Here is an 18,105-nt window from a genome sequence, read left to right as displayed (position 1 = left end):
CCCCAGGATGCTAGAATCCTTTTGTTCTACCTCCCAAGTGGGAAAAGAGTCAGTGGCTTGGGCCTGAGGGTGGGGTGGGAGGCGTTTGGGCAGGAGAAGTCTCAGATCTCCTGGGGTTGACTCCGTCCTAGCAAGGGCTGCCCTGCCATACTTTTCTGTAATCCCGTCACTCAGAATATTGCTAACATTTTTATTATATAGAACTTCCCAGTGTTTACATAGATTTTATTTTTACAAAACTGGGCCCATATTGTACGTGCTGTTTTAAACTTTTTGCCATTTAGCAGTGTGTTAATCTGTCTCAGTTTCCTGGCAGAGGCAAACAACTCGAGCTTTCCCTTGGAGCTCCTGAGCAGGGAGAGGGCTCACAGGTTTCAGACGGAAAGCTTTTCAAATGGGGTTTTTGTTAGTGCTTGTTCTTCTAGGTACCCTTCTTCGTGGCCTCCTGTGTCCCAGCTTCCTGAAGTGACTTTCCTGGTATTTTTGACCATAGGCTAATCTCCTGCTCAAGAATTATCCAACAGTGAGAACTTGACTTGGAGTCTCCCCATGTACCTTTGGACAGAGGGGTTCTGGCTTGGAAGGCAGCTGACTGTGTAGCTCCGTGTCTGTGGGCGCAGGCTGAAGAACACTGTACGATGAGTGTCACTGAGATTTGCAGGCAGAACAGTCAGGGCACCAGGCCATGTGGATAGTCACCAGCACCAGTCAGATGTTATCTCTAGGCCGACCTCATGTGGGAAGATGGGGCCAAAGGCCAGCCTTTCTCCCACTCTCACCAATAATCAGTGGTCACAGCATCAGGCCAGCTTAGAGCAAGAAGTGGCAACCGCTGTGGATGGGGAAAGGACGATGAAATTTCACCGTGCAGAGTTCTGTAGGCAAAAAGCCTGTAAAAAAAAAAAAAAAAAAAAAAAATTACACCTCAGGGTTTGTCTGTTTGTCTGTTTCTTGTTTTTGTTTTGCAGTGTTCCTGTGTCATTTTCATGTGTAGACAAATCCAAATAAGGAGAAATCAAGTGACTTGTCCAAGCATTCATGGCACAGGAGGTCACAGAGAAAGAACTTCAGTTCCTCTGTAGATACCTGGTGTCTGGGGTTTTGTTTTTAAATTGTGGTAAAATGTATGTAGCACAAAATTTACGATTGTAGCCATTTTTAAGTGTACATTTCTGTAGCGTTAAGTACATTCACATTGTTGTGCAACCATTAACCACCATCCATCTCTAAAACTCTTAATTTTCGCAAACTGAAACCCTCCCCCTGTTAAACACAAACTTGCCTTTCCTCCTTCCTCCAGCTCCTGGTAATCACTGTCCTACTTTTTGTCTCTATGAACTTGACTGCTTTCGGGACCTCACGTAAGTGGGATCATACAGTCTGTGTCCTTCTGTGTCCGGCATATTTCACTTGCCGTAATGTCCTCAAGGTTCCTCCATGTTGTAACGTGTGTCTGAATTTCCTTTCTTTTCAGGGCTGTGTAGTGCTGCCCTGAGGGTGTGTGTCCCGTTTGGTTTGTCCATTCATCCACCCATGCACACTTGGGTTGCTTCCACATCGGGCTAGTAGGAATGGAGGCTGTAAGTGCGGCTGTGCAGATACCTCCTCAAGACTCTGCTTCTTGTTCTTTTGGGAAGTGACCCTAGTTTCTAGAAAAATAGGCAGCATATTAGATGCTTTTTACATCATTTTAGAGTTCTGTTTTCAAGTTGCTGAATTGCACCAAATTGGTTTTTTATACAGTGTTGATCTATTTTGAATATTTCTGAAATGTGCTTTTTGTTGATCAATTTGAATATATTTCTTTTTTTTTTTTGAATATATTTCTTACAATGTTTTACACCAAAACTGTTTCTTCATAGTTATCTAAATGCTGATAGTAAATCCATCAGGCCCATTCTTGGCATCACATTAGTTTTCTGATAATTTATCACATAGCAAGCTGCCAGTGTCCCTGTAAAAGATGTGCTGCTGTAGTTTGGAAATTCAAGTTTTGGAAATTATTTTTATTTTCGAAATCTTTAGAAAAAATTATTTTCAAAATCTTTAGAAAAAAATTCATTGTTTGATACAACAGCTCTAAAATCTGTTTCCCCAAAGCTTAACCAGAAACTCAAGCTTGAAGAAAGGTTGGTCTGTTTTCCAGGGAACCCTGGGAAAATGCTGCCTTGTTCAAAATCAGCTTCCTTTTGACTTTGCTCATAGTGTCTGCCTCCATCTAGAACCATGGTGTCTGTATATCATTTTGGGTAGGATTATCAGGCTGTTCTCTTAGAGTACTAGGACTTCTTAGCATTGGGAGAATACGCTCTGCAGTGACGCCTGTTGGCCACCAGACGGCGGTGTGTCCATGGCAGCTCCCAGATTCACCTGGGATTTGCTCCTTGGACGTTTATTTTTTTATTTTTATTTTTTTTTATATTTATAGTTTTTATTTTATTTTTTTATTTAATTTTTTTTTATTATACTTTAAGTTCTAGGGTACATGTGCATAACGTGCAGGTTTGTTACATATGTATACTTATGCCATGTTGGTGTGCTGCACCCATCAACTCGTCAGCACCCATCAATTCATCATTTATATCATGTATAACTCCCCAATGCAATCCCTCCCTCCTCCCCCCTCCCCCCTCCCCATAATAGGCCCCAGTGCGTGATGTTCCCCTTCCCGAGTCCAAGTGATCTCATTGTTCAGTTCCCACCTATGAGTGAGAACATGCGGTGTTTGGTTTTCTGTTCTTGTGATAGTTTGCTAAGAATGATGGTTTCCAGCTGCATCCATGTCCCTACAAAGGACGCAAACTCATCCTTTTTTATGGCTGCATAGTATTCCATGGTGTATATGTGCCACATTTTCTTAATCCAGTCTGTCACAGATGGACATTTGGGTTGATTCCAAGTTTTTGCTATTGTGAATAGTGCCGCAATAAACATACGTGTACATGTGTCTTTGTAGTAGAATAATTTATAATCCTTTGGGTATATACCCAGTAGTGGGATGGCTGGGTCATATGGTACATCTAGTTCTAGATCCTTGAGGAATTGCCATACTGTTTTCCATAATGGTTGAACTAGTTTACAATCCCACCAGCAGTGTAAAAGTGTTCCTATTTCTCCACATCCTCTCCAACACCTGTTGTTTCCTGACTTCTTAATGATTGCCATTCTAACTGGTGTGAGATGGTATCTCATTGTGGTTTTGATTTGCATTTCTCTGATGGCGAGTGATGATGAGCATTTTTTCATGTGTCTGTTGGCTGTATGAATATCTTCTTTTGAGAAATGTCTGTTCATATCCTTTCCCCACTTTTTGATGGGGTTGTTTGTTTTTTTCTCGTATATTTGTTTGAGTTCTTTGTAGATTCTGGATATTAGCCCTTTGTCAGATGAGTAGGTTGCAAAAATTTTCTCCCATTCTGTAGGTTGCCTGTTCACTCTGATGGTAGTTTCTTTTGCTGTGCAAAAGCTCTTTAGTTTAATTAGATCCCATTTGTCAATTTTGGCTTTTGCTGCCCTTGCTTTTGGTGTTTTAGACATGAAGTCCTTGCCCATGCCTATGTCCTGAATGGTACTACCTAGATTTTCTTCTAGGGTTTTTATGGTATTAGGTCTAACATTTAAGTCTCTAATCCATCTTGAATTAATCTTCGTATAAGGGTAAGGAAAGGATCCAGTTTCAGCTTTCTACTTATGGCTAGCCAGTTTTCCCAGCACCATTTATTAAATAGGGAATCCTTTCCCCATTTCTTGTTTCTCTCAGGTTTGTCAAAGATCAGATGGCTGTAGATGTGCGGTATTATTTCTGAGGACTCTGTTCTGTTCCACTGGTCTATATCTCTGTTTTGGTACCAGTACCATGCTGTTTTGGTTACTGTAGCCTTGTAGTATAGTTTGAAGTCAGGTAGCGTGACGCCTCCAGCTTTGTCCTTTTGACTTAGGATTGTCTTGGCAATGCGGGCTCTTTTTTGGTTCCATATGAACTTTAAAGCAGTTTTTTCCAATTCTGTGAAGAAACTCATTGGTAGCTTGATGGGGATGGCATTGAATCTATAAATAACCTTGGGGAGTATGGCCATTTTCACGATATTGATTCTTCCTATCCATGAGCATGGTATGTTCTTCCATTTGTTTGTGTCCTCTTTTATTTCACTGAGCAGTGGTTTGTAGTTCTCCTTGAAGAGGTCCTTGACATCCCTTGTAAGCTGGATTCCTAGGTATTTTATTCTCTTTGAAGCAATTGTGAATGGAAGTTCATTCCTGATTTGGCTCTCTGCTTGTCTGTTACTGGTGTATAAGAATGCTTGTGATTTTTGCACATTAATTTTGTATCCTGAGACTTGCTGAAATTGCTTATCAGCTTAAGGAGATTTTGGGCTGAGACGATGGGGTTTTCTAAATATACAATCATGTCATCTGCAAACAGGGACAATTTGACTTCTTCTTTTCCTAACTGGATACCCTTGATTTCTTTCTCTTGCCTGATTGCCCTAGCCAGAACTTCCAACACTATGTTGAATAGGAGTGGTGAGAGAGGGCATCCCTGTCTTGTGCCAGTTTTCAAAGGGAATTTTTCCAGTTTTTGCCCATTCAATATGATATTAGCTGTGGGTTTGTCATAAATAGCTCTTATTATTTTGAGGTACGTTCCATCAATACCGAATTTATTGAGCGTTTTTAGCATGAAGGGCTGTTGAATTTTGTCAGAAGCCTTTTCTGCATCTATTGAGACAATCATGTGGTTCTTGTCTTTGGTTCTGTTTATATGCTGGATTACGTTTATTGATTTGCGAATGTTGAACCAGCCTTGCATCCCAGGGATGAAGCCCACTTGATCATGGTGGATAAGCTTTTTGATGTGCTGCTGAATCTGGTTTGCCAGTATTTTATTGAGAATTTTTGCATCAATGTTCATCAGGGATATTGGTCTAAAATTCTCTTTTTTTGTTGTGTCTCTGCCAGGCTTTGGTATCAGGATGATGTTGGCCTCATAAAATGAGTTAGGGAGGATTCCCTCTTTTTCTATTGATTGGAATAGTTTCAGAAGGAATGGTACCAGCTCCTCCTTGTACCTCTGGTAGAATTCAGCTGTGAATCCATCTGGTCCTGGACTTTTTTTGGTGGGTAGGCTATTAATTGTTGCCTCAATTTCAGAGCCTGCTATTGGTCTATTCAGGGATTCAACTTCTTCCTGGTTTAGCCTTGGGAGAGTGTAAGTGTCCAGGAAATTATCCATTTCTTCTAGATTTTCTAGTTGATTTGCGTAGAGGCGTTTATAGTATTCTCTGATGGTAGTTTGTATTTCTGTGGGGTCAGTGGTGATATCCCCTTTATCATTTTTTATTGCATCTATTTGATTCCTCTCTCTTTTCTTCTTTATTAGCCTTGCTAGCGGTCTGTCAATTTTGTTGATCTTTTCAAAAAACCAACTCCTGGATTCATTGATTTTTTGGAGGGTTTTTTGTGTCTCTATCTCCTTCAGTTCGGCTCTGATCTTAGTTATTTCTTGCCTTCTGCTAGCTTTTGAATGTGTTTGCTCTTGCCTCTCTAGTTCTTTTAATTGTGATGTTAGAGTGTCAATTTTAGATCTTTCCTGCTTTCTCTTGTGGGCATTTAGTGCTATAAATTTCCCTCTACACACTGCTTTAAATGTGTCCCAGAGATTCTGGTATGTTGTATCTTTGTTCTCATTGGTTTCAAAGAACATCTTTATTTCTGCTTTCATTTTGTTATGTACCCAGTAGTCATTCAGGAGCAGGTTGTTCAGTTTCCATGTAGTTGAGCGGTTTTGATTGAGTTTCTTAGTCCTGAGTTCTAGTTTGATTGCACTGTGGTCTGAGAGACAGTTTGTTATAATTTCTGTTCTTTTACATTTGCTGAGGAGTGCTTTACTTCCAATTATGTGGTCAATTTTGGAATAAGTGCGATGTGGTGCTGAGAAGAATGTATATTCTGTTGATTTGGGGTGGAGAGTTCTATAGATGTCTATTAGGTCCACTTGGTGCAGAGATGAGTTCAATTCCTGGATATCCTTGTTAACTTTCTGTCTCGTTGATCTGTCTAATGTTGACAGCGGAGTGTTGAAGTCTCCCATTATTATTGTATGGGAGTCTAAGTCTCTTTGTATGTCTCTAAGGACTTGCTTTATGAATCTGGGTGCTCCTGTATTGGGTGCATAAATATTTAGGAGAGTTAGCTCTTCCTGTTGAATTGATCCCTTTACCATTATGTAATGTCCTTCTTTGTCTCTTTTGATCTTTGATGGTTTAAAGTCTGTTTTATCAGAGACAAGGATTGCAACCCCTGCTTTTTTTTGTTCTCCATTTGCTTGGTAGATCTTCCTCCATCCCTTTATTTTGAGCCTATGTATGTCTGTGCATGTGAGATGGGTCTCCTGAATACAGCAGACTGATGGGTCTTGACTCTTTATCCAGTTTGCCAGTCTGTGTCTTTTAATTGGAGCATTTAGTCCATTAACATTTAAGGTTAATATTGTTATGTGTGAACTTGATCCTGCCATTATGATATTAACTGGTTATTTTGCTCGTTAGTTGATGCAGTTTCTTCCTAGCCTCGATGGTCTTTACATTTTGGCATGTTTTTGCAATGGCTGGTACCGGTTGTTCCTTTCCATGTTTAGGGCTTCCTTCAGGGTCTCTTGTAAGGCAGGCCTGGTGGTGACAAAATCTCTAAGCATTTGCTTATCTGTAAAGGATTTTATTTCTCCTTCACTTATGAAACTTAGTTTGGCTGGATATGAAATTCTGGGTTGAAAATTCTTTTCTTTAAGAACGTTGAATATTGGCGCCCACTCTCTTCTGGCTTGTAGAGTTTCTGCCGAGAGATCTGCTGTTAGTCTGATGGGCTTCCCTTTGTGGGTAACCCGACCTTTCTCTCTGGCTGCCCTTAAGATTTTTTCCTTCATTTCAACTTTGGTGAATCTGGCGATTATGTGTCTTGGAGTTGCTCTTCTGGAGGAGTATCTTTGTGGCATTCTCTGTATTTCCTGAATTTGAATGTCGGCCTGCCCTACTAGGTTGGGGAAGTTCTCCTGGATGATATCCTGAAGAGTGTTTTCCCACTTGGTTCCATTTTCCCCCTCACTTTCAGGCACCCCAATCAGACGTAGATTTGGTCTTTTTACGTAATCCCATACTTCTTGCAGGCTTTGTTCATTTCTTTTTCTTCTTTTTTCTTTTGGTTTCTCTTCTCGCTTCATTTCATTCATTTGATCTTCAATCGCTGATACTCTTTCTTCCAGTTGATCGAGTCGGTTACTGAAGCTTGTGCATTTGTCACGTATTTCTCCTGTCATGGTTTTCATCTCTGTCATTTCGTTTATGATCTTCTCTGCATTAATTAGTCTAGCTGTCAATTCTTCCACTCTTTTTTCAAGATTTTTAGTTTCTTTGCGCTGGGTACGTAATTCCTCCTTTAGCTCTGATAAGTTTGATGGACTGAAGCCTTCTTCTCTCCTCTCGTCAAAGTCATTCTCTGACCAGCTTTGATCCGTTGCTGGCGATGGGCTGCGCTCCTTTGCAGGGGGAGATGCGCTCTTATTTTTTGAATTTCCAGCTTTTCTGCCCTGCTTCTTCCCCATCTTTGTGGTTTTATCTGTCTCTGGTCTTTGATGGTGGTGACGTACTGATGGGGTTTTGGTATAGGTGTCCTTCCTGTTTGATAGTTTTCCTTCTGACAGTCAGAAGGACTGTCTGTTGGTCTGTTGGAGATTGCTTGAGGTCCACTCCCGACCCTGTTTGCCTGGGTATCAGCAGCAGAGGTTGCCGAAGATAGAATATTGCTGAACAGCGAGTGTACCTGTCTGATTCTTCCTTTGGAAGTTTCCTCTCAGGGGTGTACTCCACCCTGTGAGGTGTGGGGTGTCAGACTGCCCTTAGTGGGGGATTTCTCCCAGCTAGGCTACTCAGGGGTCAGGGACACACCTGAGCAGGCAGTCTGTCTGTTCTCAGATCTCAACCTCCGAGTTGGGAGAGCCACAGCTCTCCCCAAAGCTGTCAGACAGAGTGGTTCGCGTCTGCACCGGCCCCTGCTGTTTCCCCTGTTGGTCTTCAGCTGTGCGCTGTCCCCAGAGGTGGAGTCTACAGAGACAGGCAGGCTTCCTTGAGCTGCTGTGAGCTCCACCCAATTCGAGCTTCCCAGCGGCTTCGTTTACCTCCTTAAGCCTCAGCAATGGCGGGCGCCCCTCCCCCAGCCTCGCTGCTGCCTTGCCGATAGATCGCCGCAGACTGCTGTGTTAGCAGTGAGGGAGGCTCCGTGGGCGTGGGACCCTCCCGGCCAGGCGTGGGATATATTCTCCTGGTGTGCCTCTTTGCTTAAAGCGCCGTATTGGGGTAGGAGTTACCCGATTTTCCAGGTGTTGTGTGTCTCAGTTCCCCTGGCTAGGAAAACGGATTCCCTTCCCCCTTGCACTTCCAGGTGAGGCGATGCCTCGCCCTGCTTCAGCTCTCGCTGGTGAGGCTGCAGCAGCTGACCAGCACCGATTGTCCGGCACTCCCTAGTGAGATGACCCCAGTACCTCAGTTGAAAATGCAGAAATCACCGGTCTTCTGTGTCGCTCGCGCTGGGAGTTGGAGACTGGAGCTGTTCCTATTCGGCCATCTTGCTCCGCCCCCCTCATTCTGGATGTTTATTTTGACACTTCTGGCCTTAGCAGTGCCTCTGACACTTTAGTTTTATTGAAATCTTACCTGGATTCCAGTATTTCGCAGGATGATCACTTAAAATAAAAGTTGTTTTAAGTAAAAATTATCCCAAATCAAAGTAAATTATTATTTATTTATTTATTTTTGAGATGGAGTTTCACTCTGTTGCCCAGGCTGGAGTGCAGTGGGGCAATCTCGGCTCACTGCACCCTCCGCCTCCTGGGTTCAAGCAATTCTCCTGCCTCACCTTCCGGAGTAGCTGGGAAATTAGAGGTGCCCACCACCATGCCTGGCTAATTTGTTTTGTTTTGTTTTTTGTTTTTTGTTTTTTGTTTTTTTTTGAGACAGAGTTTCACTCTTGTCGTCCAGGCTGGAATGTAATGGTGCAATCTTGGCTCACTTCAACCTCCACCTCCCGGGTTCAATGGATTCTCCTGCCTCAGCCTCCTGAGTAGCTTGGATTATAGGCACGTGCCACCATGCCCGGCTATTTTTCATTGTATTTTTAGTAGAGTTGAGGTTTCACCCTGTTGGCCAGGCTGGTATCAAACTCCTAAACTCAGGTGATCCGCCCGCCTCAGCCTTCCAAAGTGCTGGGATTACAGGCGTGAGCGACCACGCCCGGCCTAAATTCTTAAAAACTATAAAACTTAGTACAGTAAATACATTTGGAGCTTGTTATAAGTCTTTTCACAAGGCTGTGCGGAAACAAGCAGTGACGCTCATCATCTGATGAAGAGCCTAGATCAGGCCCTCTTCAGGCCTCCTTCCTTGCTGCCTGCCCATGGGTCCCAGTGCTCCTTTGCCCAGCAGCTTCTGTCGCCCCAGAGCCACTGGCCTTGCTCAGCCCCAGCCTCCCTGCCCGCCTCCTTACTGCTCCTGTCCTTTGTCACAGCAACTTGAGCTGGTGTGGAGCCCTCCTCAGTCCTTTATAGCTGAGTGCCATGACTCACTAGCAACAGCCATAGGGGTCTCAGGACATCACTCAGGACAGGATGGTGCCTGTGTGTGGGGCTCAGACCCGAACCGGCAGCGTTCAGCAGAGTTGGCAGGACATGACTCAGAATGCTGAGCCTGGGATCGGGGTCAGGAGGGTGGAGGCCCTGTGCTAGGGCCCTGGCTTCATTCACAGGAAATGGTGACTGTGTGTTCTGGCTGCCTGCAGGAGGTTGGAGGGGACCCACTCTACCTGAAATACCCCCTCCTCAGCCCTGGTTCCTATCCGCCAAGCTCCTTGCTTCCGTCACCCCAGTTCAGCTCTCACTGCTGTGGGAAGCCTTCTGAGAGGTCATGTGCTGGGGGCCAGGCACGCAAAAGCAGATGTTGCAGTTTCTGGCTATGAGGAGACCAGTTCAAGAGGCTGAGTTCAGCAGCCGCATGCTGCATAGTATGGGCAAGGACAGGAAGTGCCTGGAGGGTGCGCGGTGGGTGGGCACCCCTGGAGCCTTCCTGGGGAGAACGTGCTGAATCTGGGTGCCTGACCCAGGACCGATGCTCCACAGATAGTTCCCTCACTGAGAAGGTTCCCCACCCAGAGGAACTATCCAGAAATCAACCTAATTTGAAAGATAGCTGACACGAGAAGTTCTCAAAGTAGAAGTTTTTAAATTTATCCCAGCAACCCATCAGCATGTAGATGGGCTGGCAGCGTGGGTCTCAGGACCTCCTCTCCTGACCTACGTTTTTTAGTTGAGTGGTTCTCAGAGTGTGGGCCTGAGGCAAGAGCCTCAGCCTCACCATCACCAGGGAACTCCTTAGAAATGCACATTCCCAGGCCCCACCCCAGACCTACTGATCCCCACAGTGTGAGAGTGAAGCCCCATGTCTGTTCTAACAAGCCCACCAGGCGATGGAGTGCATGCTCAAGTGTGGGAACTACTGCTTCCATTCTTCCCAGCTTGTGAGTTCTCTTTCTAAGAGACTGAGGCAGAGACTGGACACTCTCCCCCCATAATCCCTGCCTTTTGCCTAAGAAAGTGCATACACAGTTCCTCCCCTCTTTTCTCTCTGGAGGCAGGGAGGGGCCACCAAGGAAACCAAGGTCCTCTAGGTCTGCAGAGGCCGAGTGTTTTCCTCCCCTCACTGGACTCTACATGGCAGCTCTTGGCTGCTCCTTCCGCAGCCTGTCCTCACGGAGACTTGCAGCCAGAGCCTGCTATGTGTGTGTTAGATCTCAGTGAAGTGATTCACCCTGAAACCCTTCCTGGTGATGATCCCAATTAATCAGTCCTCATCCTGGGCACCAGATCAAGTGGATTTGGCTTTTAATCCCAATATGGTGGTGAGACTGCAACTCTGGTGTCCAAACAGACATTTAATTAGATCACTGGTCTCCCTGGAGGATGCAGTTTTCTGGACTCAGGTCTCCAGCAACTTGCCTTGGCAGGCCATGCGGCCTGGTGTGGTGGCTAAGCACAGGCTATTTTTGTCTTTGCTTTGCAGGAACGAGCTAGAGCGACAGTTTCTTGAATTGCTGCAGTTCAACATCAATGTTCCTTCCAGTGTCTATGCCAAGTATTATTTTGATCTTCGTTCTCTGGCAGAAGCGAACAACCTGAGCTTTCCCTTGGAGCCCCTGAGCAGGGAGAGGGCTCACAAGCTTGAGGTAAGATGCTTTAAAACAGCATTTTGTGGTGCGATGTTGCTGATGCATCATCTGAGGACCAGGGATATATGTGGTCACATTGATCATTTTCGCCACTACATGATGTAAAATAAAGATGAGCTACTAGGATATATAGCTGGGCAGTTCATTATAATTTGTCCTTTTTTTCTTTGAGACAGAGTCTCACTCTGTCACCCAGGCTGGAGTACAGTGGTGCGATCTTGGCCCACTGCAGTCTCTGCCTCCCGGGTTCAAGCAGTTTTCCTGCTTCAGCCTCCCAGGTAGCTGGGATTACAGGTACCTACCACCACACCCAGCTGATTATTTTTTATTTTTAGTAGAGACGGGGTTTCATGATGTTGGCCAGGCTGGTCTCAAACTCCTGACCTCAGGTGATCCACCCACCTTGGCCTCCCCAAGTGCTGGGATTACAGATGTGAGCCACTGCACCTGGCCAACCGCTTCATATTTTTAATAACCAGTTTAATATCACTTTATACTTAATAAGCATAGTTGTTTTTTTTTTTTTTTTTTTTTTTGAGATGGAGTCTTGCTGTGTTGCCCAGGCTGGAGTGCAGTGGCGCAATCTCAGCTCATCACAACCTCCACCTCCTGGGTTCAAGTGATTCTCCTGCCTCAGCCTCCCTAGTAGCTGGGACTACAGATGTGCGCCACTGTGCCTGGCTAATTATTTTTGTATTTTTAGTAGAGACGTACGGGATTTCATTATGTTGGCCAGGCTGGTCTAGAACTCCTGACCTTGTGATCTACCCACCTTGGCCTCCCAAAGTGCTGGTATTACAGGCATGAGCCACCGCAATTCTATTTTGAAATAAAATATTTTTTAAAACCCTTACCTTTACAGATAGGTTTAAAAAAATTGTAAGTCCCCCCAAAAAGCATTTCCCACAATATAAGCCCCTCAAAAAGGTATTTCTCAGCATGCACTTTTATAGGAAAAAGCTGCCAGATGATATTAACAATTGGGAATCCAAAAAGGTTTGATTCTGCTTTTGATTTTTTTTCCAAAATATTTTGTCCATAGCCCAGTTAGAGCTGAGGGCAGCACCGCCAGTCTTGGTCTGGGTTTTGGGCCGTCGTTAAGCTGTGTAACTTTGGGTCTCACCACAGCATATTTGTATGTGCTTCCACCTCATATGCTCACCAGGCTCTTCCCACTTGACCTTTTGGTAGGAAGAAAAGGGATGGGGTGGTAATGAAGCAGGATCCCTGGGGAGAGACCCTCTCCTCCAGAGAGGGTGTGCCCTAGCCTTTCCCCTCTGCACCTTTGTGCCCAGTCCTGCCTTGGTCTCATCCCACAGAGCCTTTCCAAGTACTGGATGGCACAGTCATGTCCCCAGCTTGTGAGACCCAGAGGTCTTCGTGCTGCCCATGCCACTGCCCATCCCAGGTGGGATGTTGTCACTCAGTGCAGAGTTGGTGTGGCATTGTGATGGCCTGGCCACACGGTGGTCTAGAGCTGGGAGAAGAAAGCTGTTATGGATTACATGCTTAAGAAAGGAAAATGTTAAATAAAAATTTAAAAAGTAATATGTTAATTCCAAGAAGTAAACCATAGAAAAGACTGGATGCATAGCACTGGTTAGAAATAAAAATCCAGTGAGCATTTCAGAACTCAACCATGCCCCTGTGATTGTGTGCCGGCCTTTGGAATGGAAAGCCCACCCACTCTCCCAGTTGTCATCTATTCGAGGAAAAATGGAAAACCCTCCCTCTGCAGGATTTCCTGCAAGGCAAATGTTGTGAAGCCTTCGCAAGCACAGATGTAGGTAGAATCTGGCTTTCCCTGAGAGCGTGAGCCCCCTCTCAGCCTGTGCTGTGGTCCCTGGTCCCCCTCGTCACCAGCCATGACTCCAGTGGCTGCTTCAGTGCTGATGAGACAAGCCGGAGCTCCTGGCAGCTACGCAGCTCTGCAGGGAAGCGAGTCCGTGTTCTCTGCTGAAGAATATATGGGGCTCCGGGTCAGCCACCCTGAGAGCACAGGCCCAGGTTGGTGGAGTTGGTACCTGCTGTTCCCTCTGTTAAGTTTCTCCGAGTGCCGAGAAGGGAGAGCTCACCTGCTTCTGGGGCTGCTGTGCCACGGGCCCTAGGGTTTCACCGGGCCAGGAGAGAAGCCCAGTCTGTCCTGAGAAGGCTGCTCTTTCTCTTCTCCAAATAATCAAAGCCTTCCCATGACGCAGACCATCCCCTCCTGGGACAGCGGGCTCAGCTTTTGCCATCAGCCGGTTCTAGCCACACCCAGTGGCAGCCCTGGGAGAGTTGTTCCCAGGGTAGCATGGCCCCCGTCCTCATCACCAAAGTGTTAATTATCTGCACATCTTAATGTTTTTGTGATCCTCCTGGGTCCCTCTTTCAGCAACCCTCTAGAGGTGACTTAAGTCCTCCATCCTTTTCTGCGGAGTCCCTAGCTGGTGGTCTGGCTGCAGCTCTCCTTGCCGCCGGTGGCCGAGCTCTCCTCCCTGTGAGGCTCAGCTGCAAGCCTGTGCTTGACGCCAGCCCTGCCAGGATGGTGCTGTTCTTGCCCCGCTTGCAGATGAGGACGCCAAGGATTGGAAACAGCACGCGTGGGGGCAGGGCCGTCCCACACCCCTAGGGTGGGGAGCCAGCATTGACCCTGGTTGGGCCAATTGCAAGGTGACACTGTCCTGTTATTTCACATCCCGAGAGTCTTTTCTCAGACTGTGAGCTCTTGGGAGACAAGAGCTGAGTCTACACTCCCTTCATATCTCCCTGCGGCCAGCAGAGAGCTGGGCTGCCCGCCGGAGCTCCACAGGGGCAGGGGCTCTGCCTGTCCATCATGCAGCGCCCTCGGCGCCCAGGGCGAGTGAGCGATGGGCGCAGATATGGCCCGCCCTGACCCACACTGTCTCTCTTGCCCCTCAGGCCATCTCTCGCCTCTGCGAGGACAAGTACAAGGACCTGAGAAGATCTGCGAGGAAGCGCTCAGCCAGTGCAGACAACCTGACGCTCTCCCGTTGGTCCCCGGCCATCATTTCCTAACTGCGGAGGCCCGCCAGAGGCCACACCATCCCTTAGTTTCTCCTTTAGTTTGAGAAAAGACAGACGTGGGGTGGGTTTGTTTTTGTTTTTTCTTTCCTTTTCTTTTTTAACGCATAGTTCCGTCAGGCTGCCTGGATGAGCGCCCACGCAGCAAGGCTTGGAGGAAGCGTCAGTGCCCTGGAGGTCCCAGCTCGCTCTCACCACTGTCAGCAACAGCACTTCCTTTGTGGAGGAAGCAGACTCGAATCCTGCATGAGGAAATAAAGGGAAAGGGAAGTCGTGGAGAGGCAGGGAAAATGGTTAAGCAGCCCGGCCCTCTGGAGTCCCCGTGGGGGCGGTAGCTGAAGTTGGTGAGCGCAGCGTGGATGCAGAGCTGGCTGCACCCAGGGCTGGACCAGTGTGTCCTGTAAGACTTCTTGCATTCCTTCTGCTGCTTTTTTGGGATGGGGGGATTTTGTTTTTGCCCTGTTTTGATTTTGGTCCCACAGAGCAGGGGATGTAGTTTGTACCCACCATGGCGCAGACTTCCAAATAAATAGTACTGGTCATTTCTCTCCGCACTATTTCTGCGCGCTGTCTTCTGAGCTTTCTTCCTCACCAGTGGGCTGTGCTCGTTCCATTTCTGTACACCCTTATTTTATACCGTTTTTCTTCAACAATGGTGAAATTGACTGTAGTGCTGAACCAAAAGTATCCCTTTCCCTCCTTATTCCTCACCCCAAGAACATTCTAGATCACATGGGTGCTTGTGCCTTCCGATTTTCTTGCATTTGTTTTTTTCCTGACCTGAAGTTGTTGTTACAAAATCAGTCAGACTTCGTGGGCTGAAGGACACTGTGCAGCAGAGGGTGTCCCCGTGAGAGTTCTGCAGAGTGCTGGGCGTGCACCCGAAGCTACCGAGTAGGAGCCATTTCTTTGTATCCCTGCCTAATCCATTCCTCTCCTTCCAAGTCCATTGTTGCAAGCAATATTCTTCTCAATTTTTATATGTTTACTTTAAATCAAAGTTAGTCTATTTGTATAAAATTTTTTAAAAATCTAAAATAAAAAAAAAAAAGGGTGGGTTGGGTATTCCAGTTGGAAGATCATTGAAGGGAAAAATGTTACTATTTACTGAGGTATTTTTCACAGAATGACTGAATTTAAAAAAACTCAACTTGCAATTTCATTGTGGGTGCTTAGAGAAGTTCTACAAAATTCAAACTGTGAAGGTTTATGCTTCATTAATTATGACCATACTTTTTCATTTTCTGACGATCCCTGATTTCCTTATGGGCTCAATAAGAATCTTTCATACCAAATAAAATAAAAGAGTTAATGATAGAATATCAAATAATGAATTTGATATGAAATCTAAGAATGTGAGTCACTTGCATATATAATGCTTTGGGTTTTTGCATATTTTCTTAGGTCACAGTGACAGATTTCTGAGTTGTTTCCTTTTTCAAGTCTCTGGGAGGCCAGTGGCAGCAGCAGGTCTGTGTTTCACCTTCTTCCCATGTGAGCTTGGAAAACTTTGGCATTTTAATTAGTATTGAATCATGTACCTGATCCCCAAACATTGCCTGCTCTCAATGAAACATGCTTTGGAAATGGAAGGGACTCAGAAAGTCAGAATCCCAAGAACTCCAAGCCAAAAGTGTTAGGTTTTAGTGAAATTTGTGTCAAGTGTAAGCATACCTGTTTGGGTCAGAATTATTATCACAGCCTTTCTGGCCCAAACTTTCACAAGCAAATAAACAGAATATAAAACATTAATTATCTTTCCATTGTAATTGTGATGGTCTACTCTGTGTGGGTACCAAAATCAGCTTCTCTCTTCAAGTCAGAGTTGAATTTAGAACTTTAAATGCAGGTCTAAAAATGTAGAAAATAGCATTTTATATTCCCTAATCTATATAGCTGAAAAAGGGATGTATTTTCTTAGCTGAATATGAATACCTCTTAAACATAAATTAGTTCCTCTCCAGTGAAGTATCTTATTTTACCAATCCATTTCAGGAAAGAGGTTCTGCTGCCTTAATAGCAGAATTTTATTTTTATCCCTTTTATTTGAATGAGAGATTTGAAAGTTGAATTATGTAAATATTTCAATGCATCTGCTATTATTTTGTGGAGTTTATTAAACTACTTTAAAAAATTGTATAGTCTATTTATTGTATATATGTACATACAGTCTGATACCTAAAATTTAAAGTGGATTCCATAAAACCGGACTCAGTCTTGTTTAGACTACTGAATACTGTTTTAGCCTGTGCCCTCGACTCTACCTCTGTATAGGAAAATTTTCCATATTCATTAATTAGTATTGATCTGTATTAATTGGTTATGTTTCTTGCACTAAGGATGTTTAAAACTGCTGTAAGTGTAGATTTTAGTTTTACTGGCAGGATGAATCACTTGACACATAGGTAGATACTTGAGGTTCATTTTCTTTTCTTTTTCTACATGATGATGAATAGTTATGTTTTCTTCTCTGATTTGTTCAAAGTTTGCCAAAAGAAAACACACAACCAGTACAGTACTTATTGATAAATCGTAGTTGACTGTAATTTGTTTGTAAGGCGAATTAATGCTCTACAATTAAAGCTGGATTACTGTTGAGGAACACATTGTCTTAGTGTAGTTTTTGAATGGAAAGTTTTTGTCATTAATGAAGGATGAAGGAAACGACACAATTTGTTACTTTAATTTTAGATTTGATTTAAACAACATATAAAGTCATTGGGACAATAAATATATATCCCGATGAATCTTTTTTATTTGTTTTACATTTTCTTTCTTTCTTTTTTTTTTGTTTAACTAGAAAAAGGGAAAGAAGAAGTCAGGAGTTTAAAACCAAATTGGAGGGCAGATGAGAATTCCTGCCAAAATCGAGATATGCCTTCATGCACGAGGTGAGCCCAGAGGTGGGGGCACCCGTATCTGCCTCCTCTTCTGGTCTGGGTTTCCTGCCTGCCTTCTCTCGGGCTTGGGCAGAGCCATCTCCATTCTGGGGTTTCCTTTAAGCTAAGCTGCAAAGCAGAATCTGGGGAGTGAATGATTTAAACTTTTCCTGCTGCTTTTGGTAACTTCTCACCTGGGGTCATATTTTACAGATTTGATTGATTGATTGATTGATTTTTTGAGACGGAATCTCGCTCTGTCACCCAGGCTGGAGTGCAGTGGTGCGATCTCGGCTCACTGCAAGCTCCGCCTCCTGGGTTCAAACATTTCTCCTGCCTCCGCCTCCCAAGTAGCTGGGGTTACAGGCGAGCACACCATGCCCAGATGATTTTTGTAGTTTTAGTAGAGACAGGGTTTCACCATGTTGGCCAGGCTGGTCTTGAACTCCTGACCTCAAGTGATCCACCTGCCTCAGCCTTCCAAAGTGCTGGGATTACAGGCGTGAGCTACCGTGCCTGGCCAAGATTTGAAATTAAAAAAAAAAAAAAAAAAAAACATGATTCCTGGTTATTGTAGGTATCTAATAAATGTTAAATAAATACATACATAGAACAAAGTAGTGCCTGCCTTCCTGCTGTGTTTTTTGTTGGTATATTGATTGAGATAAAATTCAGTAGGTTTTATGGATGCTGAGTGAACCAGTTCTTTGCAAGAGCAGTGGTAGAAAGTGGTATTGGCCCTGTGTTCTTGAGCGACTCACACAGGTATGAGAGCTACTCCAGCAATTGAGAAGTAGCACAATAGAGACCTAATAGAACATGTCGCCTTCATATTGATACCCCATTTTGTCTGAAATCACTTTATCTCCCTTAATGTCATTGGAGTCAGTGTCTTGGGTGGGTCTTAAAGACATTATCTTCTGAAAAGTCAGCC

General features: G+C 44.7%; 1 protein-coding gene across 3 annotated transcripts in view; it reads left to right on the top strand.

Annotated features, from left to right (window-relative positions):
• CCNY (cyclin Y) overlaps positions 1-16,894 on the top strand; it is a 234,159-nt gene extending 217,265 nt beyond the window's left edge. For all 3 annotated transcript variants that reach the window (XM_010389413.2, XM_030940401.1, XM_010389414.2), the window contains 2 exons: positions 11,103-11,265; positions 14,170-16,894. In XM_010389413.2, coding sequence (XP_010387715.1) covers positions 11,103-11,265; positions 14,170-14,286 — 280 coding nt within the window. In that variant the 3' untranslated portion in view covers positions 14,287-16,894. The remainder of the gene's footprint in view (positions 1-11,102; positions 11,266-14,169) is intronic.
• The last annotated feature ends 1,211 nt before the right edge of the window (positions 16,895-18,105 follow it).

The sequence above is a fragment of the Rhinopithecus roxellana genome, chromosome 11 (genome assembly GCF_007565055.1).
Source record: "Rhinopithecus roxellana isolate Shanxi Qingling chromosome 11, ASM756505v1, whole genome shotgun sequence".
NCBI classification, from domain to species: Eukaryota; Metazoa; Chordata; class Mammalia; order Primates; family Cercopithecidae; genus Rhinopithecus; species Rhinopithecus roxellana.
This window is presented reverse-complemented; position numbering and strand designations above follow the sequence as displayed.